The sequence below is a fragment of the Sander vitreus genome, chromosome 7 (assembly GCF_031162955.1).
Source record: "Sander vitreus isolate 19-12246 chromosome 7, sanVit1, whole genome shotgun sequence".
Classification (NCBI taxonomy): Eukaryota; Metazoa; Chordata; class Actinopteri; order Perciformes; family Percidae; genus Sander; species Sander vitreus.
The window spans coordinates 24,110,004-24,135,436 of NC_135861.1; the positions used below are offsets into that span (position 1 = coordinate 24,110,004).

Below are 25,433 nucleotides of genomic sequence, written 5' to 3' on the forward strand. Positions count from 1 at the left end.
TCAAGTTAGTCCCATGAGGGGCCTAATTTCATGAACATAAAACACATTTTTGTGTTAATGTTTTCTTTTAGATCATGAGCGGATCGGGAAAGACTCATCCTACGAACAAGAAGGGAAGGTTCAGTTTGTGATCGACGCAGTTTATTCCATGGCTCATGCTCTACATAACATGCACAAGGATCTCTGCCCTGGAAAAGTTGGCCTCTGCTCCAAGATGGATACCATCAACGGCACACTGCTGCTCAAGTACATCCGCAATGTCAACTTTACAGGTGTGTAATTCAACCGAGGTAGCTGAACTGCATGTACTGTATAAAAAGTGGCAAGTATTCTTCCTAATGTATATGGTGTCATAAGAAATCAGTTAATTTCTACCAAAGGAGTCTGAACTGTAGCCTATAGCTCTATCATTCTGAGGCATCTGTGCGGTGCTATCTGAAGCAACTTGAAAGCCTATGTCCAATTCATTTTTGGGCCCAACATACGCAGAGGCTTTGTGTGAGTATAGAGTGGTCTCCAACTATCAGGCTACTGAATGTAAATTATTCCCAGCAAGTAGGCTACAGAATGTTAATTATTTCCAGTAAGTATAAGAGGCTGAGATCCGTAGGAGGGTGGACAACCAGAAGCAGAACTGCGTGTTTTATCATAGTTTATGATGTGCAGAAACTGTGCTTTGTGAGATTTCCCACCTTATCTTATCAGTACTGAATTGCCCACGTAAGATATCTCCTGCTTTAAGTGCACTGGTTCAGAGTTAAAATTGCACATACATGAGAGGGGGAAGAGAGTTAACACAAGGCACCATCAAACACAGGCATCACTTGTTTTCCAGTGGCTGTCCTATGTAGACTTAAATCCTATTTGTTTGTGTAACTGGCCAATACAGTGGGTGGTCATCTCTGGAGACAGAAATAAGTATGAGTTGAATATACTTATGTACACACAGGTCACACAAAAATCAGCTGAACATCTAAAATGTAATTGAGAGCCAACGTTTTGATGTCACTTTCTGTCGAGCCTCTGCTTCCAGCTTCATTAAATTAATGCAATCGCTCATAGATCATTTCTTTTATCAGTCTTTCTGAAAAAACAAGTTCCTGGAATTTACTTTCCATATTGTATGACAATTGGCCTTGACTACTAGAGCTAGACCGATAAATCAGCCAGGCCGTTATATCAGCATATTTCATCATTCATATATCATATCGGTAGAGATTTAACTATAAGGAACAAGAAGTTGCAGTACAGAAATGCCAAATTATGTTTGAGGCAATTTAGAAACAGTGTCACCATTACATACAGGGAGCACTGACAAAGTCAGACTGTAAAGTGTCTCATATATATGTGGCAACAAAAAAGGGGATCTGTACCAAGATTTTGTGTTGTGTGCTGATATATTCATATGTCCTTATCAGATTTTTAACAACTACCAAATATCGTTATCGGCCTCAAAATCCAGCATGGGTCAGGCTATATCCACTACATAAGTTGCTATTAGCAGTTGAAACTTAACATGATTCTAAGTCCTCTCAGTCCTGCTGTTATTACTAGCCGCGGCCCTTCGACTCACCCATGGACACACCTCTTTTGTCAAGCTGTGCCGTTTAACCTGCAGTCGTCTAAGGGTTAAGGGATATGGTGTTCATCAAAAGGCAGCAAAAAAAACAAAAAAATGACTGCCCTTATCTAAACATATGGAGTAAACCACCCAACATACTGTTGAGTAAGGTGATTTTATTATTTCAGTTATTTGCATAGTTACAAATGTCAATGTGATTTTGAATGAGGTTTATTAAAAGGTGCCCTGCCACATATATTTCATTACTTTGTGGTAATGTCTGAAGTTCTACCATGGACTAACATTTTTTGTGGAAAAAATGCCTTGGTTACATTGTTTCAAGCCATTCTAGTATGGTATAGAAAGCCTGCAGGAAGACTCAGCTCGATTTATGCCAGTTCTCATTAATATTCAACAAGCTAAGGTGCTTGTACTCTGATTGGCTAACAGCTAGCCAATGAGAGCCTGGCTATCAGCATCCTTTACCCAGCGCAACTGGGCGAGCTCATGAATAGTAATGAGCTCAGGCAACACCACATCAGACTGACCAGCTTTTGTAATTGGCCTGATTTCTCCGCTTATTTCTTTTCAGTGGCTAGAGCTGACAGAGGAGGTAGCAGTTCATTTTCACATTCCCGACATAACACATATGGACCTAAAATATTTCAAGAAATACAAGTAAAAACGGTTTTGTGTGGCAGGGCACCTTTAACAGAAGTTCGTCTCTCTATAAAAAACTATGTAAACGTTCCACTGAGGCCTAGTGCACAACCTCATTGTCATCAGCTGTATGCCAGTGTTGGCAGAGACATGTTAAAATTCCACATTTCAAAGCTAAAGCTGCACCTTATTTTGTACTGTTTGTCGATCATAGTCCTGCATATGAACTAGAACTTTTAAATGCAGAACAAAGACTGACTGGACATGCTGTTGCTGCATGTGTGAATAGTGCCTAAATGATTTACATATTATAAGATATGAAAAGTCTCCTCATATTAGCTTTGTGAGCTTTTTTGTTTTAGACACGGTGTGACTGCTTATGGAAATGAGGATGAACATAAAATCTTCAGCTAAAGAATGTAGAAACAAATGTTTACAAGGTGGAAAGTTAGGCAGTAATTTACAGTCTCAACACATGCAAGTAATATAATTATATATAAATATATAATTATACAAATGTAACATGTTAACATAGCAACAAGTAAGATGCCCTTTGAAACTTTGAAAATTAATTATAGGCTTACCGCTAAACAGAAAAGATACATGGAGGAGGTCATGAAAGCAGCATATGCACCACTTTAACCTGCTGTTAAAAATATAAACGTATGCAGAAAGGGGTCTAACTTAGTTCAGCTTTAGCGGTTATAACAACTTGAGCTAATTATACGTCAGATGAGTAGAGGTTCAAAGTGTTCATGCAATTAAGCAGAATGCAATGAGAGGAGTTGGACACCGTCTCAAACCTGCTCCGCCCTCAGGGATGATTATACATTAAATTATACATTTATTTGTATGACAATTACAGGGTGGGATCTTTGGATGAGGGACAGTCATTACACAGCAAGTACTGTACAAGTACATGACAGGAATAATTTATGGTAAATGAGAAAAAATAAAGGAACTTTTGGATGAAGCAAAAAGACTTTGGATTCTGGATTCTGCAGCAGTGGGCATTTGCCAGCATCAGTGCCTGCAGCTTGGCTGAGTGCTCCAATGAACACAACAGGAGGTGCTGGCGATTCCTACTGGGGTCCGTTTCAGAAAGCAGGTTTAGTGAAAACTCTGAGTTAGTTAACCCTGAGATGAGGGAAACTCTGGGTCTGTTTCAGAAAGGGAGGTTAATCAAACCTGAAAAAGAGGGGTTACTCCAGCCCGTTTCAGAAAGAGAGGTAATTTAACCTAAGAGTCAGTTACTATGGCAACTGAGCCTGTGAACCTAACCTGGTCGGGAGCAGGTTTTCTTCAATAATCCTTGAGTTTCTCGTGGCTGGGTTGGTTCAGTGGGTAGAGCAGGCGCACATATACTGAGAGATGTATGCCTCGATGCAGAGGTCCAGGGTTCGAATCCGACCTGTGACAATTTCCTGCATGTCTTCCCCTCTCTTTCTCACCTAGCTGTCCTGTCAAAATTATCTTTAACAAAAAATAAACCTCGATTTTCTCTCAGTCTCCTCCCTCTTCCATTTCCTCATTTATTCAGTCTGTATCAGGCACATTTTAGCCCAGTTTGTTATCTGCATGAATAAAAAAAACAGGGTTGGGTCATTAACTGTGTTAGGCAGACTATAAAACAATAAAAAAAAAAAAAATCAAAACATGGCATTTCCTTTTGTCGACGATCCTGTTGATGAAGAAGCTGTCGTACAACATCGGTGATGCAGAGCATATTAGTAAAGCCACTGTAGCAAAGCGCCGTCAGAAAAGTGTGACTCGCTCTGAAATGTTTTTTAAACGTGTTTGTATTGTTCCCTGGACACAAACAAGTAAGAGCCATTAAAAAGGAGTTCCACAGTATTGCAGGTGAATGATGTAAACCCTTTGAAATAAAAGATTATGAATTATAATTCTGTTAATGATGGTGCTGCAGCCTCAGAATAGGATTAGTAGGCCTAGGACTTTTTCGCCCGCAGGATTGCACCTACATGAAATAGATTATAGGTTCAACACCATTTCATTTACAAAATCTCACAGAGAGGTGGTTGGTGTGGATGGATATGTCACCAAACTTCCTGACATGGACAGGTAACACTACTGTCTGTTTCCCATTTTTCTTTCTTTGTCTATTAACCATGATTCTTTATTAACCTCAAAGTAGTGCTTCTATTAACCACGATACGGTTTCCTACCCTTAACCAAGTAGTGCCTAAACCTAACCAAACATGTACCATAGCAGTGGCAGATCAGAAAACAGCCATATGAATATTTTTTTTGATGAATATGAACACTACTGACAAACATCACCCCGCTGACAGGAACGCCAGATAAAAAAAAACGCACGCTGTTGCCCGTTTTAGATGGCAAGTTGGATTCCATGTTTTTGTTGGTTGGTTTATATTAAACATCTAATATTTAAAGTAAGACAAGTTCATGTGTTCAACATGGTTGAAAAAGCATATCTACAGTATAAGTTGGAGTGGGAGGGAGGATGAGCTTACCTTCTTTAACCTCCCTGTACTTGTAGGCCCAGGCCCCCTTATTCAATTTTTAAGAAATCAGAATGCAAAGGCAGTAATTGTAATACTAATATTATTATTCTATTAATAGAAATGACATGATTTGGCATTTACTTCCTCAGAGGTATTGTGGTGTATATATTTATGTAAGAGAGTTAGACAAGTAGAGACAGAGTAGCAAAGGGGGAGAGCAAACATGAATATGAATTCAGTATGGATGGATTTTTTTAATACAGTAGTCAACATAACCTTTTATTGTTGGGGATAATAAAGGTTAACTTGCCACTTTGTTTGCAGCAGTTAGTTTTCATCCCTAATGGTTATTGAAAGGAAACTCTGCAGCACTCAGCAGTGTTTTACTGTAGGCCTCATCTTCAAAGTCAAAACATTGTTTTCCTGTACTGAGTGTGCTTATCACTATGTAAGCAGGTCAGTCCTCATTTGTGTAAAATTCTTGTGAAGAATATTTTCGGAGTTGTAACTCGAAGTCATACTTGTTTAGTTTTACAAGATGGATCAATTCTTCCAGCGTAGGAATAGAACTTTAATCTGAAGTACTGTAATCAGGCTTGTGTTATAGAATTAAACTTCAATTCTTTAAGCAGTCTGGTATTCATGGTGTTTTGTTACTGGATGGCTTGTCAGCACTAAAGCCATTGGGCTAGAAAATCAATGCTGCTCATTACTGTAAAACTGCCTTGCTTTTAAGAGTCTATGGGGCAAAGATGAGTGGAGAATTTAAAAGGTTTGTAAGAAAACAACTGGAATATCCACACGATCCCAGTGTATTCTGGGAATTGTAGACATCCATGCTGACTACAGGAAAAAGGAAACCCATGCACTACAGATAATGTAGATGAAGTTGATACTTATTGATGCATGGCATTAAGATTGTGATCCCAGCGATGCGGAAGGAAACCTGATAGCAAAGCTGTGCTAAAAGTGGATCTCATACGCAGTGTATGTATGTATGTGTATATATATATATATATATATATATATATACACACATATATATATATACACACATACATATACACACGCACACACATATATACACACACATATATACATACATATACACATATATATATACATATATACACACATATACACATATATATACACATATACACATACACACATACATACATACATATATACACACACACACATATATATACACATATACACATATATATATACACATATATATATATATACATACATACATACATATATACATACATATACATATATATATATATATACATATATATATATATACACACACACATATATATACACACATACATATACATGTATGTACATACATATATACATACATATACACACACATATATACATACATATACACATATATACACACACATATATACATACATATACACATATATACATACATACACACACATATACATATATACATACATATATATATACATACATATTTATACATACATATATATATATATATATACACACATACATACATACATATATACACACACACACACACACATACACTGTACATGGTAGATTTATTTCTCTGCTCAGACCAATGCAAACTATTACAAAAGCCTATAGAAAAGGATCCCACATTAAGTGTGTATACTGCTTGATAATGGATCTTGCCTGCACAGGGAACTAGGAATATTAAGCAGTACAGCAAATTGTGAGGGTAAGATACAGTTTGAGAGACTAAACTGTTCCTGCAGTCAGTGTCACAAAGGAGGGAACGCTTAAAAGATAATCAACCTCAACATTGGCCCTTAACTCTGCCCAATTGAATGACTAATAACCACGTAAGGCTCAGCTTCCATTTACAATAGAAATAAATTAGTCTCTGACAGCTCTGAATCTTGGCATTTTAAATCACTGCTTTGCATTTATGAGGGAAGTGGTGGTAATTCTGTTTTCTTTACTTGTATTGTTAGATTTATAGCAAATGAATTTGAGTTCACTGAAGCCACCTCTGCACTTTTAAAGTTCAACAGCAGAATCTGTATCTTGTTTTAATCAATTTTCAAACAACATTTAAATAACACATTCGACTTGTCGTGGCTTTGGCTACTGGCTTTTAATTGAGAGGAAGGGTAATTTTTTAACTGCCAACATGTCATCCTGGAAACTACCGTTTTGTTTGAATACATTATCAGTTCTTAAGAGTAGCAAAGTAGAGCTTTAAATGTGTTGACTTCAATGAAGCAGCTTTAAAAATCGAGGAAAAACAAAACACAAGCAGGCTTGGAATTTCAACTAGCAGACTTGTCACTGCTGGGAAGATTTAGAGAAATTTAATTTCAAGGATCACATACAACAAATCTCATTTCACAGCCATTCTTACAACTGCATTGAGTAAATGTGAATCATGTTTATATATGTTCCTACACAGTGCCCTTCACACATGTCCTCGGTCATCTCCACAGTACAAATCTGTTAATTTAGCTCTCAAAGCATTAACAGTTTTACACACAATGTTATGAACCCAGTTTCCCAATTTAGAGTTAAATTAACAATTTTACGGGTACCATTTCATTTTTTGGTGCATTTGGGCAGAGCTGCAGCTGATGGCAGCAAATGGATTTTTCCTAGATCGCATGGCTTTAATTCTTAAGAGTTATCTTATGCAGTGTTTCCTAAAAAATCTGACCTGGTTATTAAACAAGCAGTGTGTTGATTTTTGCTGACTGTGCATGGAACTTGCAATGCATTTTTGCAAGTTAAGAGGTGAAACTAATCGATTAAGGCAATCAAATTATAAGAGACATACATCCCACCCAATTCCCCGTATTGCTGAGATGGGCAACAACATTTTTCATAATTGCACATGACTGCCTGCTGTTGTCTTAGGCATACCCTCTAGATAATGCAGCAGGATTATACTAATGCACTCACATCCTATGGGTTTTGAGTAGACCTCTGACACACAAATCTGCAGAAGGGAGGAAATAAGGCAACGCCTGACTCACAGGTTTCCAACTCTGACTCACAGGTTTAAACAACCAACACTGTGACATATTCAAGGGAACACCACACTCAAATAAATAATTCATTTTATTCTTATGACAAAGTAGAGTGTAGTCCATACTTGTGGAACATAAACAACTCTCCTCCAAATGCTGGAAAACACTAAGTGTGGTGTCTGGACATGATGCATATCCTTTTTCTGTTGCAGGAAACTGCACTATTATCCCTGTGATGAAGCTCTAGAATATAGTGTACACAACATCCAAATATTGAATGTGGGCAATCTAAAACACATTCCGGCTGCAAGTTAACAAAAGGCATTTTTTACTCACTTTTCAACACCCATTTCAACATGCTACAGAGTATTAGAGGATTGCATTGAGGGAGGAAAAGCAAATTTGGTAGAAGCAAATAGAGATGGGGATGCTATTAATGGTGCTTTCCTCAGAGACGTACTGTACTGGGCTCTCATCACTAAATCTGTGAATCCTCAATCCCTCACACCACAATTGTATAACAAGTTACGAAGCTGTAGAGGGGTTTGTAGGTTGGCTTAGAAAAAGGAAGCAGAGGGAGAGAGACCTCAAAGTGGTAATCAAAATCAGTGCTGTCATTTGTTAGCACTCCGAGTGGGGACCTTGAGGATAACAAGCAATGGGGCAATAAGCAGAGTGAAGGAGTGTGAAATGATATGGGAACATGAACAGACAGCAGCCCTGGCCGTCCTCAAAGGGCCAGGACAACATGGCTGTCAACATCTATTTTGCTCCCATCATTAACACTATCACAGAATTAGCTTGAAGTCCCCTTGCAGCCTCATTTAATCTCAGAGCATTATGGGAAGTGTTTGAGTTTGTACTGCACTTCTACGTTCCATTCTGCCTTTTAAAACAACAATGACATTTGTTTTTTCATCCTCAGGAATTGCTGGCACCCCAGTGGTCTTCAACGTGAATGGAGATGCTCCTGGTCGCTATGAAATCTACCAATACCAGATCATAAATAACACCACAGAATACAAGATCATTGGCCACTGGACAGATCAGCTCCACTTAGACGTATGGATATTTTAAATATTACTTAAAATATGTCTGAAAGATTGTATGCTTGACGTTTGTCATAATGAGAGTGCCATATTTTTCATCAGACATCCCAAGTCTGGCTGTTTATTATCAATTCATTATCAACTCATTTAGTCAAGAAAGTATGAAGAAAAAAACTGTTCACCAACTGTAAAGACGAATGTTGAATGAATGACCAGTTCTGTAGAAAGGTATTGAATAGAGCAATAACCCTTCATCAATTCAGACAAAAGCCAAAACAATCTTAAAATATACACTCTTATGAGTTTATTTTCCTCCAACAGCGCCAAAGCAGACTCTTAACCATTATATGTGACATTTACAGCAACTCTAACATTACTACAGCTTTATTTACTTTAGAACTTTTATTAACTGTAGTCACCTTCTCAGAACTTATCACTGTTATCAAAGATTATGCTGAATGCATCTTGCTTATGTTGGGTTTTATAGAGCCACAGTTGACAGAATAATATTAATAATTAATCATCCTCTTCCTGGTTGGCTTTAGAATTTATAAACAGAGGCGAACAAATGACAACATTTCTACTCAATTATACCCATATAAGTAGGTCTCCAATGGAGTAAAAAGCCATGTTTTTTGCATTAATCCTATTTTTGAAATTTTATATCATTACATATACTACTTACTATAATGATAAACTGTATACACATATGCATGGAGCATAGAAGCGGTAGTTTTGCATGTGTTCAAAATGGGTTTGTTTTAAATGGAAAACATTGTAAGGAATAATGTGTATGCATCATTTTGTTGTTATGCATCATTTATACATAAGCCCCCAGGCATTCTTATTTTGTTGACGCACATACTGTAGGTATGGTATGAGATCATTGCAGACATCAAGGTACTGAGTTACTGCTGCACACTGATCAACTTATCGGCATCACTTGCAGAGATCTCCAAGGAAAATCGAGAACGCCACATGGAGATGTTTTTTAGACACAAAACCAATCATCCAGATGTTTATTTAAATAATTGAATGTTCCCTATCCTTTTGCGCACCCTAACTTTAATAAGGCATTTTAAGGAAACTGTTAGGATAAAAAAACAGCACAGGCACATACTGCAGATACTGCATTGTTGAGACTGCAGTATCATGCAGACATTATTTACTTATCTTTCCTCCAGTAAGTGCAACATTCCTTGGAAATAATTAACAGTTTCCTGTTGAGTTATAATTTTATAAGTTTACACAATGAAGTCTTGATAAAAAGACTACAGCTTCCATGTGGTAATATCCCATTTACAGTTTGCAATCGATCATGCACTTCTGTGTAAATTAATCTACCAAGTGTTAATTGAATTGTGTCCTCATGCATTATGTAGCACAAATGCAATGATACTGAATGATGAGTGATTGCACGGTATTTATTCACCTTGTTTGGGTTTCAGGGGTGTGGGTATATGAGGAAACCGGTGTTAGCATGTTGAGGTGGAATAAACTGGTAATTTCTGAAAATTTTCCCCGCTTTCTTACAAATTTCCCTCTAGACTAATGAGATGCAGTGGCCTGGTGAATCCCAAGAAGTCCCGTCCTCTATATGCAGCCAACCCTGTCGTCCTGGGCAGCGCAAGAAGACAGTGAAGGGAATTCCATGTTGTTGGCACTGCGAGAATTGTGATGGTTACCAGTATCAGGCAGACACTTACACCTGCAAGATGTGCCACTTTGATTTGCGGCCGAATGCGAACCACACTGGCTGCGATGCCATTCCCGTTGTCAAGCTGGAGTGGAGCTCCCCCTGGGCAGTCATCCCTGTCCTTATCGCCGTCCTGGGCATCATGGCTACTGTGTTTGTGGTCGCCACGTTTATACGCTACAATGACACACCCATTGTTAAGGCATCAGGTCGAGAACTGAGCTATGTGCTGCTGACAGGTATCTTTCTCTGCTATGCTACAACATTCCTTATGATCTCCACTCCTGATGTGGTTATATGCTCCCTGCGAAGGATTTTCCTGGGCCTGGGTATGAGTATAAGCTATGCAGCGCTGCTGACCAAAACAAATCGGATCTACAGGATTTTTGAGCAGGGCAAGATGTCGGTCAGTGCCCCTCCATTCATCTCCCCAGCCTCCCAGTTGGTCATCACATTCAGCCTGATATCAGTGCAGCTGCTTGGAGTGTGCATCTGGTTTGGTGTTGACCCATCACAAGCCATCATCGACTATGAGGATCAGCGTACATCCAATCCTAAATTGGCCCGTGGTGTTCTGAAATGTGATATATCAGACCTCTCTCTCATCTGTCTGCTGGGTTATAGCATGCTGTTGATGGTCACCTGCACAGTTTACGCAATCAAGACCCGAGGGGTTCCAGAGACATTTAACGAGGCCAAGCCCATCGGCTTCACCATGTACACCACCTGCATTGTATGGCTTGCCTTCATCCCCATCTTCTTTGGGACCTCACAATCAGCAGAAAAGGTAAATATTACATTTCAAATGTTGCGGAAGCATAAAATAACCAACAAAGTACTGCCCCATTTTTACAAATTAATCGTGTTAAATTTGTGCACCGATGTCAACTAAGCTTTGATCAATTGTACTGTATCTAAAAAGAGCACAATGACAGTAAGTCTGGGTATCTGTGAAAAATGCTCAATACCCATACCGTGAATTCGATACCGGTTCCTGAATTATACCTTTTTTGATACAAATTTTTATAAAATCCGTATAACAAAAAGTAATTACAAAATTACACATTACAGTACAACTTTTTTTTCCAGCTCCTTTACATCTATGTGATACACACTGTAGTCATACCTCTCAAAATACAATAACACACACGTGAGCCCCGTCTGTGCATTATGTAGTGTTTCCTCTACGACATGTAACATAAGACAGCCAATCACATGCATTATTAAATCGTGGTACAAGCATGCTGCATGCTTATTGGCTCACTGTCGCGGATGAGATTTTCTCCTTAGCTACCTATTCAAATTTGGTATTGCATGACAAGGCTTTTTTCGATACTCAATACTATGGAGGCTATTCGGTTGGTTCCTAAAAGTATCAAAGTTTGGTACCCAGCCCTAAATGTTTGCGGTCAGTTTTCCATTTGGAGTTCTTTTGTATTTCCTTTGCGCCTCATTGTGAAGAAAATGGCCACTCAAATCATGTTTGTTGAATAGCATCAGCCTCTTGTGTTTGTGGATACTGACACTATTCATCAGGAGATGATGGGCTTTGTGCTCAACTGTGGGGATTACAAGGCTTTTAGAGGCGTCTTGTGAGGATAATTCTTTCATATCAAGTTGGTTGGACACATTTTCTTTAATTGTGTGTGTGTGTGTGTGTGTGTGTGTGTGTGCATGTGTGATTCAGCTTCACTGGGTGGAAATACCATGTAGTCAATCACTGCATATTCAGGCACACAGCAAAAAATAACACGGGTATGTGAAGTAGCATACATTTACTGTGGCTGTTTATGTTTGTTGTCAGTGGAAAGTTAATCACAAATGACCTCTTACAAGTGCTAATTTTGAGGGTGCTCAACACGGATGTACATTGAAAAAGCAGAGAGGAAAGTCAAACTACGGATAGCAATAGAAGCATCAGTATGTGAATGTTACGGTATGGCACTACATAATGAACTGAAATAGCAGCCTTCAGATAGCCAACAGCATAAAATAGTGTCTGTTGAAAGGCAAAGGGTTAGGGTTACCTTTTGATTGCCAACAGCATAAATGAGCATCTGTTAAAAGGTATCGTAATGCATAAGTATACATGGACATTTGGTTCTAGTGCAGTAATTGCAAAGGCAAATGCCTAAACTATACTATAAAATAAATTTTTTGTACAAATGCTGTGGGGATAAGTGCCCTCTTAGGGCCCTCTTGTTCTCCTCAGTTTGACAAAAATCGTACATATAATATATAACCTTCATAATTGTACTATGGCAGCCAATTGACAACATTTGAGAAATATAATGCAAATTAAATGGGAAAATATGTCTGGAACAGTCATTTGCACTTTTTCTTGCTTTCAGTATAAGCAAAATGATTTGCCTCGAAGCTTCGTTTAATTAATGTAACCAACATTGTATCGCTCACGGTGTTTCCGCACGGAGGATTATTACTGTCGCACACTGGGCTAACACTGCTTGCGACACATGCCATGGAGACTGATTACAAAATGAAGAGCGTAAGGGGCTAAGAGAAGAGACAGGCTAGAGAAAACGACAGAAAGTGTGCAAAGTTTGGAATCAGTTCAAATGTAATTAAAACGAAAACTCTGTACAGTGTGTCTACTGCAAAATCGCACTAGCTTACCACAATAATGGCACGACGTCAATGCTTCAGCATCTCAACAGAAAACATTGAGTCTAACTTAAAAACGACAAAAGTAAATCACAGAGTCGTATGGACAATGAAAGTACACCAAACACAACAACTACCAAAATCAAAGACAAGAAAATACGTAGTGGTGACCACAATTTGATCTAAAGAGCCGACTTGTTGACTATCCCTTCGGAAAAACAGCCGATTGTTGCGCACCATTTTCTCTCACTCTCTCTTCACGGAGAAACAGCTGATCAACGATCTACTAGCATAAGTGTAACAGAGCTGTGTGACATTATAATCAAATATATAAATGAAAAATAGGTTGAGTATAACTAATATTTACATATAGACCTATATACAGATCAGTCTCAGGTTGAAACTTGTAGTTCTGAAAGTTAAATTGCACAACTTAAGGTAATGTTTATGTATGTTTAATGTATACCTTACTTTGAGGTTGTTATTGCATTTCAGAAAATATTTTCTTTAAAAACAATATAATATGGCACTTAAATGCACTTAATATGTTTAGATTTTTGAGCGATGATATTGTAAGCAATGTAGGCAATAAAAATGTTGCCTTTTCCGAAAATTTAACCAAACTATTGTATATTATTGCTCTCCAATTAGAGATGCACCGATTGACCGGCCGGTGACCGAAATTGGCCATGACCGGCGACCTGCCGGTCAGTCTGACATATGCCGATTTTATGCCGGTCAAATGCACTCGGGCGCCACATGATTTACATCGCGCAACAGCAACACCACATGTGCACATGCAGGGTTTCCACTGTATGCATGTAGCAGCGGCGCACTGCAGCTCAATCAGCAGTTTATGAAATGTCATACAGTCGTAATTATACACGGCTCGAACAGTCAGCCGCTCTCTCTCTCCCCTCTGAGCCTGAAAAACTGGAACATGAAAACCGCACTCACGCGGGTCCCGTAAAATATGACAGCTACAGTTTATCGGAAAATAGCGTTTCATGACTCTGATGAATTTACTGTTCATCAGACCCCAGATGAGACAAGAAACGCTGTGGTCCCTCTGTAGGAGACACTAAACAAAAACGAGACACTGTATTCCTCCGACACGATGTATGTGTTACAATACATTCTGTATTGTAGTTTGTAGACAGTCCCTAAGCACTCTTAACTGCCATCTCAACACCAGAACTAAACAGGGCTGAATTAGCAGAACTTTCATGCATTTCTTTCACATCTACTGCAGTCAGATTCACTGTGTTCACTCGGAAGGAATCACTTCACATGGGTAGGCACTTTTAATGACATTTTGAACATGTTAAGAGGCTTAAAACAAGTTTAAAACGTGCCCTGTTTAAGCCTGTTGGGTGCTAATGCTAGCAGGAGGATAACACGGTATAGGCACATAGGCGGAGTTTGACATTCGAGCCAGGGGGGGGCAAAAAAAATAAAAAATAACTCCAAATCTACACAAAGCAGCGCAATCAATTAGTAAGCTGACAGCAAATTAATATAGACTACATGGCATTTAGGCAACCTTTATTGCAATGTTGGCACGGAAAGATGTCCAGACTAGTGCAACAGTAATTTTTGTTTTTTTACGTCTTGCATATCGTCGACAATGGTCTTAGGTGAAATTTTTCTTTTTAATAAAGCAGCATATGAAATCAGATGTATTACCTACCACCATTTGGTTGTTTTGTGTTATTTAAAATATTTATAAAAGATCTGGTCATGCCAGATGTAATTATTCCACTCATTTTTGAAAGTGCAATTTCCCAGTTTCAGCCACCGGGGGGTGAGCGTGCATTTTGTATAGGCAGCACCGATTGTTTTTCTTGCTACTGACAGAACTTTAAATTTACAAACAGAGCTACGTGTTGAAATTGCCCGGAATTCTCCTTTAAGGTTATCAGGAGGCATGTAAACAGCTTGTGGTTAAAAACTAAGTTACGCCATGCAAAAACAGCCAGTGATGAAACAGGCAGCCAAATACAAATAACCTCCATTCTTCACCTGTATCTCCGCCACTGAAGAGCAGGTGGATGAACAAAGAGTAGAAATCATTTTCGGTCTAACAATCCAATCGCCGCTCACACTTTATCGAGGACTTGTTATACAAACAGAATGAATCATAATATTAATTTACACCATGAAAAAGCAAAACTATGAAATAACACCGCAAACCATTAAGTATTAAAGAAACACCCTATCAGGATTAAACAAGGTCCTGCAAACTGTTTGTTTTCCAGTTTTCAGAGAAGCAATTTCCTTTTATTTCCCCGGATGGATTGTATCCCGTTTATTCATTGAATAATATCTTATATAAGCCATTAAATATGAATCAATTCTTGTTAAATGTGACTGCCCATAACATCTATTTACTTTATTAAAATACTCATTCAATAGCAAATGTATTAAATTACTGAACGCATGATATTGTATGGCCTATAATGATCTGACCCCTTTAAATTGTGTTACCATTCCAAAGAAACATTAAATGTATGTAACCAAACCAAAAATAAGCCTTTTCATAGCCAAACTTTTGACTTGCCATAGTAAGAAAAGCACAGGTGTTACTAATAACATAAATGATGGCTTTCTTCTAGTCAAGTATCCCAGTGCCCTATGACAGTGTGACAGTAAGCCAACATGCACAATACCAGGACCCTGAAGCAGAAGCAGCTACTATAAATGGAATTCAGCCATCATTCATTTCATTATTAACACCTGTGTCTTTCTTTCTGTGACCTGTTTTGCTAAAGAAACTATAGGCAATAAAATGTTTTTCAAATAATGTAATTCTTTTTTACTCTTTGCATATAGGTAGAAACAGCTCTGGCAGCTGCCTGGACAAGGGATTTGATGCCTAATGACATAAAGGAGCAATAGTGCTTTAAAGAAACTTCATAATGGCTGAGCCTTCTGAGGTTCCTGTGCCCAGCCCTGTTCCCTCGCTGTACCGACAGAGCAGATTGGCAATCATATTGACGTGTCAGAGAAAATGTATGTCACTAGGGCCGATAGAAGTGGACAAGGGTCTTGGCTCCCCTCACAGAGTGACTCCACTCTGTACTCCAGAGCGGTAGCAATATTGTTCCGAACTCACCACAGGCCACGTGTAATCTTCTCAGGAGATTACAACACTCCCACCTCCTTCACCAAGTAATGCTCACATGTAATACAATGCCCTATCACTTCCATTTTGCACTAACATCTTTATTTTCTTATCTGACATGGCTTTTGGGAACTTAATTTTTGCAAGGCTTCCCTATAGTTAGTTTTTATATTACATCAACATATATCATTGTCACTATATGACAGACTCTATATAACATCAACATACATCAATGTCACAGTATGACAGACTGTAAATGCCGATGGATGGCTTGACAGCTCCTCAAAAGTGAAGCCAAAACATCTTGATGGTGGCTGGCTGGCTGCAGTATAGGCCATAAATCTCACCCCCTTCATGTTAGTGGATGGGACATGGGCCAAATAAAAAAAAATGTAAGTACATATCAAACACATTTTCCCCAAAGATGATTTCTGTCATTTGAGGTAGCTCTGATCACGCTGATGTTTTTTCAAGTGTGCATTCTTCTTCTGCCAATTAACAAAAATCATCTGCAGAACAAACTTAGCGCTCCCTCATGTGTCAGTTTCGCCATTCCACGAGCAGACATCAGCGTCATGACGGTAGAAAGCCTTCTACCAGCTAAACTAGCTTATAGGGCTCAAAAAACTATAGTATGAGGGCCCCCAGCCCCCACTCAAACTCCAGACGAGTAAAACATGTATCAGATTTGTCATTTGGGATGGTTGTGGGACGGTAAGCAAGTGTAACTGTAAAGCCTTTTAGGGGCCATCCATGCAACAACGTTTTTAAAAAGGATGTTTGTCACAAAACTATGCTGCAAGTTAGAGCCTACAACTTAACATAGACTAAACATAAAAAATAAGTGTTAAATAAATGTTTATTTAAGTTCAGCAACTGTGTGTTTCATTTGTTATTATTTATTTAATTTATTTATTTAATCAATCAGATTCAAAAAACAAAGCAACAACATATCAGCATATATATGGGCCATCTGCCACCCTGCTCTCAAAATATCGCCATCGGCCATTCAAAAAACAATATCGGTCGACCGCTACAAAAAAATAATCTGTAAACATCTTGAAATGTGAAGATAAATGTTGTACAAGCTGACATACAAACAACATACGTCATGACCCCATGCTGGGAAGCATACTTTATAACTGTTGACATGCTAGTGGTTCGGGCCCTGTGGGTTATTACCATGCCAAAAAACAAAAGTAGTAATTTGTGAAGTCTGCAAATGTAATGTCAGACAAAACCTCAGGCAAAGCTCTTTGAAGGATGTCTGCCAGCTGTTTCTACTGTACACTCTTTTTCGCTTTGTGTTCATCAACTTCAGAGGATCTCAGCATTGTACTCCAAGAGGCAAAGGCAACTATTCTGTTTTCTAATTGATGGTTTTGACACTGAAGTACTGTGAAAGGATGGAGTAATTCCAATTCATTATTTTGATGACTTCTATTATTCTTATAAATGGAAATACACTTTTAAACTGAAAAAATCATATTTTCATATTTCATGTGCATGTGTCAATATCAAATATGATCTACCTATTATATATTTTACACCCTGTGTGCTGACTTGTCACATTCCCTACGTATACAAATCAGAGATGGACTGAGCCCTGGGATGATTATCATAGAAGGAAAAAAAATCACTTGCAGGCACTTTTAATATGCTGTAGGATGTTTCTCTCTGCTCCATAGCCGTTGCCTGCGGCTATATATCTGCTTCCCAGCTGAGCTGCATCAGTCACTGGCTTCAGAAGGCACACAATCCTTACGCTGTTGTCTAAATCCTCAGAGTAAAAACAGCTATACACAGACTACATATACACCCATCAGGGTGTATAGTCGTGTATCGTAAATAAACAAACACAGCAAGGAAATCATAGCTCAGGAGTGATGAACCCAGCACATGAAAATAAAAGAATACGAATAAAGGGTACTGTGATGTATGCCATCACCATGTCTTATGTGATACTGTGTGCTGTACAATGTTAAGTTCTTCTACATATGAAGCTGTGATTTACATAAAAATAGTATCCTCTAATATCCATATATTACACAAGTCAGTGGTTCCCAACCTTTTTGGTGTGAGGTACCCCCACAGCCTTGTCAGAACTCCCATAACCCCTCATTGATTCCCAATGTATGTTCCAAACACTTATATAAATTATATAAAAGTGGATAATTGTTTTGTTTTTTTCATACAGTTGAACTGTCAATGTTGAGGTTGGTTTGGCCAGCAATCGTACTAATAGTAGCCTACTAGATTACTATTACAACTTGGCGTGAAGCTGAATGTTTAAACAATTTATCCATTGATGTTACTTTTAACTATTTATTTTAACCATTTCTCCCTTACCTTTAGTTAATCATTTGAACTGTTAAGTCTTTACTTTTGGCTACTACTTCAAACGTCTGTGCCTGCTTGCTAAGTTTTCACACTAATATAACTGAAACATGTAGTGTTCAGGTGTTAGTTGACTTAAAGTGCCCATATTATGAAAAAAAACACTTTTTCTGGGATTTGGGGTGTTATTTTGTGTCTGTGGTGCTTCCACGAGCATACAAACTTGAAAAAAAAAAAACAGCCATGCTGTTTTGAGTAAGATACGGTTTCTGAATGTGTCCTGCCTTCAGTCTCCGGGTGAGACATCTGCAGGGCTTTTTACGTCACTAGCCGAAATGAGCATGCTAGCGCTAGCATGCTAGCTCATTCTGAATGGCAAAACACTGCTACAACACACACTAGTTCACCATAATCTACAAAAGAACTACTTACATGTCCCTATTCTGCAGGTATTCCACGCAAAGTTGGAAATGTGCCCTTGTTTAGAAGAAGTCTCCCGGCTAATCCTGCCTTGTACTGACTGAAGTTGTAGAAACAAACAGCTAGCTAAATGATGTGATCTTACCTAGCTACTGCGCATGTGTGAATGCCAACAAAGATGTTACAGCAGTGGGAGGTCTCACTCTGTAGCTAAAACAGAGACCTTAATACAGGGTAAAAATAGGAGCTGCAGCAATGTGCAGTACTACAAAAATATGGTGTTTTTTGAAAATTAAACCATGTAAACCTATTCTGGTACAACCTCAAAATACAATTATGAACCTGAAAATGAGCTAAATATGGCCACTTTAATGTTTACAGTATATGTGGATGTATTCTTCCAATCAAATCACAATTTCTATTTTTTTGAGCTACTCTCCAATCTTTCCACATACCAACTAGGAACTGTAGAAGTACCCTGGTTGGGAATCACTGACTTAAGTAAGGCAGCATATGTCCTTCATGCAAGACTTTAAAAGCCTCAGTCTATTGAAAGCAATACATTATATGTCATGACATGCCCCAGAAACCATTCTTCTTGCAGATTTATTGGAAAATTGGCTCTTAGAATATGTAAATTCAATTTATACTCTCGACTTATTCAAACTTAGCAGGCTCTACAGTAAGTGTGCTCAGTTTATCCTGAGATTCTATAAACAAGAACATCACTGTCCATCAGTCAGTGTACCCTCAACAAATTATTCTGTCTGCTTGTGTCTCCGCTGTCTCTTTCATTATACAGATGTATATCCAGACCACAACCCTGACCATCTCCGTAAGCCTCAGTGCGTCGGTCTCTCTGGGAATGCTCTACATGCCTAAGGTCTACGTGGTTCTCTTTCATCCAGAGCAGAACGTACCCAAGCGCAAGCGCAGCCTGAAGGCTGTGGTCACTGCAGCCACCATGTCCAACAAGTTCAACCCCAAAGGTGGCCTGAGGCCCAATGGAGAGGCCAAGTCTGAACTCTGTGAAAGTCTTGAAACACAAGGTTGGTATCACGCCTGATGGAGCAAAAGAGAGAGAAAAGAAATAATGAAATGTCTTCCAGTGGAACTCAACCAGGAGTTGATTTTAGGCTGTTGATGTAATGAGCTGCTTCTCTGTAAAATGATAGCATTGAAAGAATACACGTCTACTTGAAAATAACGAATTTCCTTTATGTGAACATAATTGATGCTAGTGTTATTTTGCACTTCAGTAGTTCAGGAAATGAAGCCTTACATAAGCATACAAGAAATTAGGATGCCATTTCAGTGCCAACTAAAGTGATGTTATATCATGGTTTCGTTTTGAACATGAGCCATTGCAAATGACAAACAGAACAGTGGTAATATTTACAACCTATAGGAGTGATTTCAACTAACAGCATCTAGCTAGCACAGCTTTGGGGTTTTCCCAATTCCCCATAATGGAAGGTTGAACTAATGCGTATAGCCTACAGCTTATCAATATACACAATTGTTCTTAGATTAAGCAAGATCTAATTCTATTTAATTAGTCTTGTATGTTCCACTATACTGAAATACAAAAAAACGTGTGTTTCCTGCATTTTGAATACACGAAACGGAACAAATTGTTCCATTTTCAATAACTCTGACCACACTGGATTTGTGAATCAGGAGGTGTGACAGGGTTCCCACACACTATTGTGATTTTGAAAGGGACTCGGGAAACGGGTAGCTCAGTGTTGGGAAAAAAGGATATTTCAATCACCAATATAAAGTGTATGAGTAGGCTGTCCTTGTGTGGGGGGCATGCTTAAATCCAATCAAGTAACCCCAAATGTTCTGATTACTGAAAGTCCTGATTTTATACTCTGACAGACTGAACAGTGTAAAATGATGTGTATTAGGACTAAAAAAACCTGCGCCCACACGTTGCCTTTTTCTCAACCTTAGAATGGAGTCGCTATGTCACATCCTATTATTGAGCCCATTTATAGGTGCTGATTCTCGCCCTCTGGTTTGAACTGTGAATCTAACAACTGCTCTTTGTGCTTATGTGTCAGACTGTGTTGAGGGAGGGGAGCCTTGTGAGGGACTTTAGGCTCTCAGGTAAACCGATTACAAAATGACTTTGCCCTTTTATTATCTGTGACCAAGTTTTTCCTGTTAATTTCTGCTAATGTTGACCACGACACCCGTGCCTGCCTATACTATGCACAAAGCATCCCATCTGCCCCTGGCTAAAATACAGCACCCTGAATGACACATGGCAGAAATCACACCCTCACAAATCCACCTTTGACCAACAGACATTAACTTGGGTAGACAATATTGGTGTGAGGTGATGTAAAATGGCCAATCAGCATGGTAAAGCCTGTTAATGTGGGAAGATGACACCACTCTGCCTGAGTGCAGGAGACCAGCGATAGCTATGTGTCCCCTGTAATTTGTTTCCCTGTTGACAAAAGGAGAAATTTGCGGTAATGGGACGACGACGACAACAACAATAAGAGTGAACAGGAAAAGACAGATGGGTCTGCCAGCTCCAATTCTTTCTGGACCATCTATTCTTTATCTTGGCCTTGCAGCACATAAATATTCAAATAGGTTCATTTATCAATGCTTCTCTTGGAAGAGATGCTTTGGATGAAATGGCGAGAACGCCGCCCCCCATTCATACACCCAAACGTGGCACTGACAATTATACAGAAACATTTACCATTACAGGTCTCTCCTCTATAGCACTTTTTTTCCCTGGCTCTGGCTTTCAGCTGTCTTCTGATTGGATTCATACCCTCTGACATATTCAATCAGCCAAGGCTGCTATGGGCAGATTGGCAGATTGGTAGTGTGATTACCACCACACCGAGCATGCTCGCTGAGGACAGTTTTATTTAAATAAAGACACACATGTACACTCTTGACACTTGCACACAGACCGATGTGTGCATAGGAGCATGACTGCACACATGCAAACAGGTGCTGTATTGTATGACAGTCATGTTTTACCAGTGGGTTGGGCTTGTTACGCTTACTGTGGTCTACCCTCCGGTCATCTGTCTTATGCATTTTATTCACAGCTGATATAAAATTCCATGAAACATGAAAAAAAAGGGTAAAGAACAATGAGCGCTATTATCAAACATTGATGACAACACGTACAGTGCCAAGTCAGATCACGTGTCTAATGTCTAATATGCTTTACAATTCAAAATGTTACTCTAATTGACTGCAGCATGTTTTGCTTGGTGCACAGAGAAATCTCAGGACTTTGCATGTAGTAAAAGACTTGCATTTGAATGGTTACTATTGCACTTTATACCACTGCTGTGATCTGCTTGGTGGCTCTATATGATGCAATTTTTGATACAATTAAAATTATAGAATCAGCTGTGAGGAAAACATGACAGAGGTTTCCCTAATTTCATTAATAGAACTGTAATACCAGGTAATTACATTGATATGACTATTGCCTCAGCCTAGGAGTCTGATTGCATCTGCATCACTGTCTTGACAAATATTTCATGGTGATATGTTGTTGAAACATCTGCAATGTTGCTATGTAAAATAATCAATGATTCACTTGCAACAGTAGTTTTTTCCCAATGTTATGAAGGTGTCTAAAATCTATTTTTAGAGTTGAAACGATAAGTTGATTAATTGATTATTAGATGGTTTAAAAAAAATTAATCAGTAACTATTTTGATAGTCGATTCAAAAGGTTTTTGTCATTTTTCATGCAAAAATCTCTAATTACAGCTACTCAAATTTGAGGATTACTCTTTTATATTAATGTAGATTGATTATTTTTCAGTTTTGGGGTTGGTCAGAGGAACAATAAATCTGAAAATTGTATTTGTTTAGCTCTGAAAATGTGATGAGCATTTTTCTTTCACTATTTTCGTTTTTACATTTCAGAGTCTAATCAGTAATGAAAATAAATAATGTCTTATGATTTATTTTATCACTGTAACCCATTTTGAATCAGTCACATTTCTACTGTCTTATGATTGGTTCCACCTGCACTCATTTAATAAAGTCATCCATAAATAGAACTTCCCATCAAACTGGGCTCCAACATGTGCTCTTAAAAATTACTGTGGATTTGAATCTCACCTATTGCATTTTTTGTAACCCTTTCCTTCTTTCTCATACACCTTCACTTACAGCGTTGGCTTCCAAGCAGACATACATAAGCTACAGTAACCACGCCATCTAAGCCAGAGACGAACAGTGGAAGCGGAGCCAGGGCCTGTCTGAGAAGAAATCACCTGATTCTGGGGAATACTGGGGAAATACTGAAGGACTTCTATGCTGCTACAGCTCAGAGGACTGGGGTGGAAAGATGGGAATTTGTCACTCCATAAAGTGAAAGGATGTCATATTTTTCTAGAGAATCAGGTAAAGGCTTGAATGCCAAAATGATGAGAAATTAGTAGATTTGCAGGAGGGAGATGTAAGGGAGATTGGACAGTTCATTTTCCTCTTCCCACCCTTTCTGAGACGCAAGTGAGCATTGAGCAGTGACGTTTCCAGATGCAGGCTAAGTGAACCACCTGTAGTCTACAGTATTTTTTTTCTTCTGAAGTGTAAAGCACACAATTTCAGCTCTCTATGATGCTGAATCGTTTGTCTGAATTCAACAAAAACGGGGGGGAAAGTGTTCCGTTTTTGCTAAAGTCAAATGCAGTCGACAAGATGAAACAGTATAACGATATAGTCATTATTTTTGGTTCCTGATATTATTGGGGTGAAAAGCTACAGTACTCTTTAAACTGTACATGCCTTACTACAGCACATTCACTATCTCCACATAAACTAACCATATCTGATACATCTGGAAATAAAGCAGTGGCTCATCCCAGTTTTTTTTATTTATTTTTTTTATAATTGTTTCATAATAATGAAAATTATGCCATCATCGTGGCAAACCTAGTGTACAGTCCTAGAGCATGCTTGTGGGAGCATCACGTGTACTGTGCTTTGTTGTCAACGTCTTTGGAATGCAACATTTGTCATGGTTGTCATTCACAGTGGAACTATCATTTTGGAGCATTACCCACTGGGATACCCTCTGCTGAACAAAGTAATTTCAAAAATAAAAGGAGCTAATTTAAAAATAATATTGTGATGGAATACCTTCATAGTTTACACCACACTCCATATGTGTCAGCCAGGACTTAAAGACTTGTCAAAGCATACTTTATACATCCCAGACTTTATTGGCCTTTATCATGCGCTTGTTGAAGCAGTTGGATGATTGCAGTGGGATTATTGTGAAAATTCATGTTTCCCTATTTGTTAAACTACCATCTCATCTAACATAAAAAAATTTACAATTCTTGACACAATAATGACACTTGCATTTGGCATTCCCTCCAATAAATTACACTAACTTTTATTTCCTTATTATCCTGTGTGTTCTAGGTCTATATTTGTGTATTTCTGTGTTTAAAAACATCTTAATCTTAAATGTGTCTGGCAGTAAAACTAGAATAACAATACATTCTGTCCCTAAACACTTGATTTGTGAAGGAATAAAAAGTATTACATGGGGACCTCTTTTGATATGAGATTGAATCATATGTAATCTGTGTTCCTTGCAAACAATTTCCTTTTCAGGGTCATGAATTTTGAGGCTACAGTGGAAATGTTTGGAGACAGTTTTAATAGTATTTTGGGGACACAATTAGGCTCATGCAGCTACTGCATTAGCTACACCAATGGCATAAATGTTCAGAGATAATTAGGTGGATGACACCTACTTATATGATTTCCTAAGGAGTGTTTTACCATTCAACAGACCCAATACAGCCTTTTAAGGGCTGTTTAATCCTAGAGAATAGTATTTTGGTAATTGACAGATTTTTACATATGAATACATTAGTCACTTATTTAGCCAAAGCAGACCTTGTTACTGTAACCATGCATTAAGTGACAGGGTCGCTCTTGGTTTTGGATCCCACTGAGAATTAACATTAAAGTCTGCAGCTCTATAGACAATTGATTTTCACAGTAATATTGACAACCTATCATTTTTAGAAAAAAATGGGGCGGGTGTGAAGCTGCTTGATAAATATAGGCCAGTGCCTTCATTCCGTGCCTCATACCCATTGAACTACTCCTGCCATTTTTCCCATGGATCCTTCATGGTGTCGTCCTGTTGAATCCATTACCTTTCAATCATGAGGAAGAGAAGACTCAATGTACAATTTATAATTAAGTGTAAATGCCATTTCTGTCTCCAGTCTCTAAAGTATTTGTCATAAACAGTAACTCTGGAATTTGTCTAATTTAATGTTATCCTCAGTGATGCAAAGATATGTATGTTGCATGTCCAAACTCATGACAAGTTATGTGAACAATTTGAGAGAAAGGTGTAATGTCCAGAAGGAAAACTACTGCAGAGGATTATAAATAACTAATATTTTGGTTTAATCAATGATTCTCTCAGCTTT

General features: G+C 38.4%; 1 protein-coding gene across 1 annotated transcript in view; it reads left to right on the forward strand.

Moving 5' to 3' along the window:
• Nucleotides 1–23,194, forward strand: part of LOC144520341 (metabotropic glutamate receptor 4-like) — a 151,327-nt gene extending 128,133 nt beyond the window's left edge. Inside the window, exons 6-10 of the mRNA XM_078254013.1 lie at nucleotides 72–272; nucleotides 8,647–8,783; nucleotides 10,318–11,253; nucleotides 19,772–20,018; nucleotides 23,145–23,194. Coding sequence (XP_078110139.1) covers nucleotides 72–272; nucleotides 8,647–8,783; nucleotides 10,318–11,253; nucleotides 19,772–20,018; nucleotides 23,145–23,194 — 1,571 coding nt within the window. The remainder of the gene's footprint in view (nucleotides 1–71; nucleotides 273–8,646; nucleotides 8,784–10,317; nucleotides 11,254–19,771; nucleotides 20,019–23,144) is intronic.
• The last annotated feature ends 2,239 nt before the right edge of the window (nucleotides 23,195–25,433 follow it).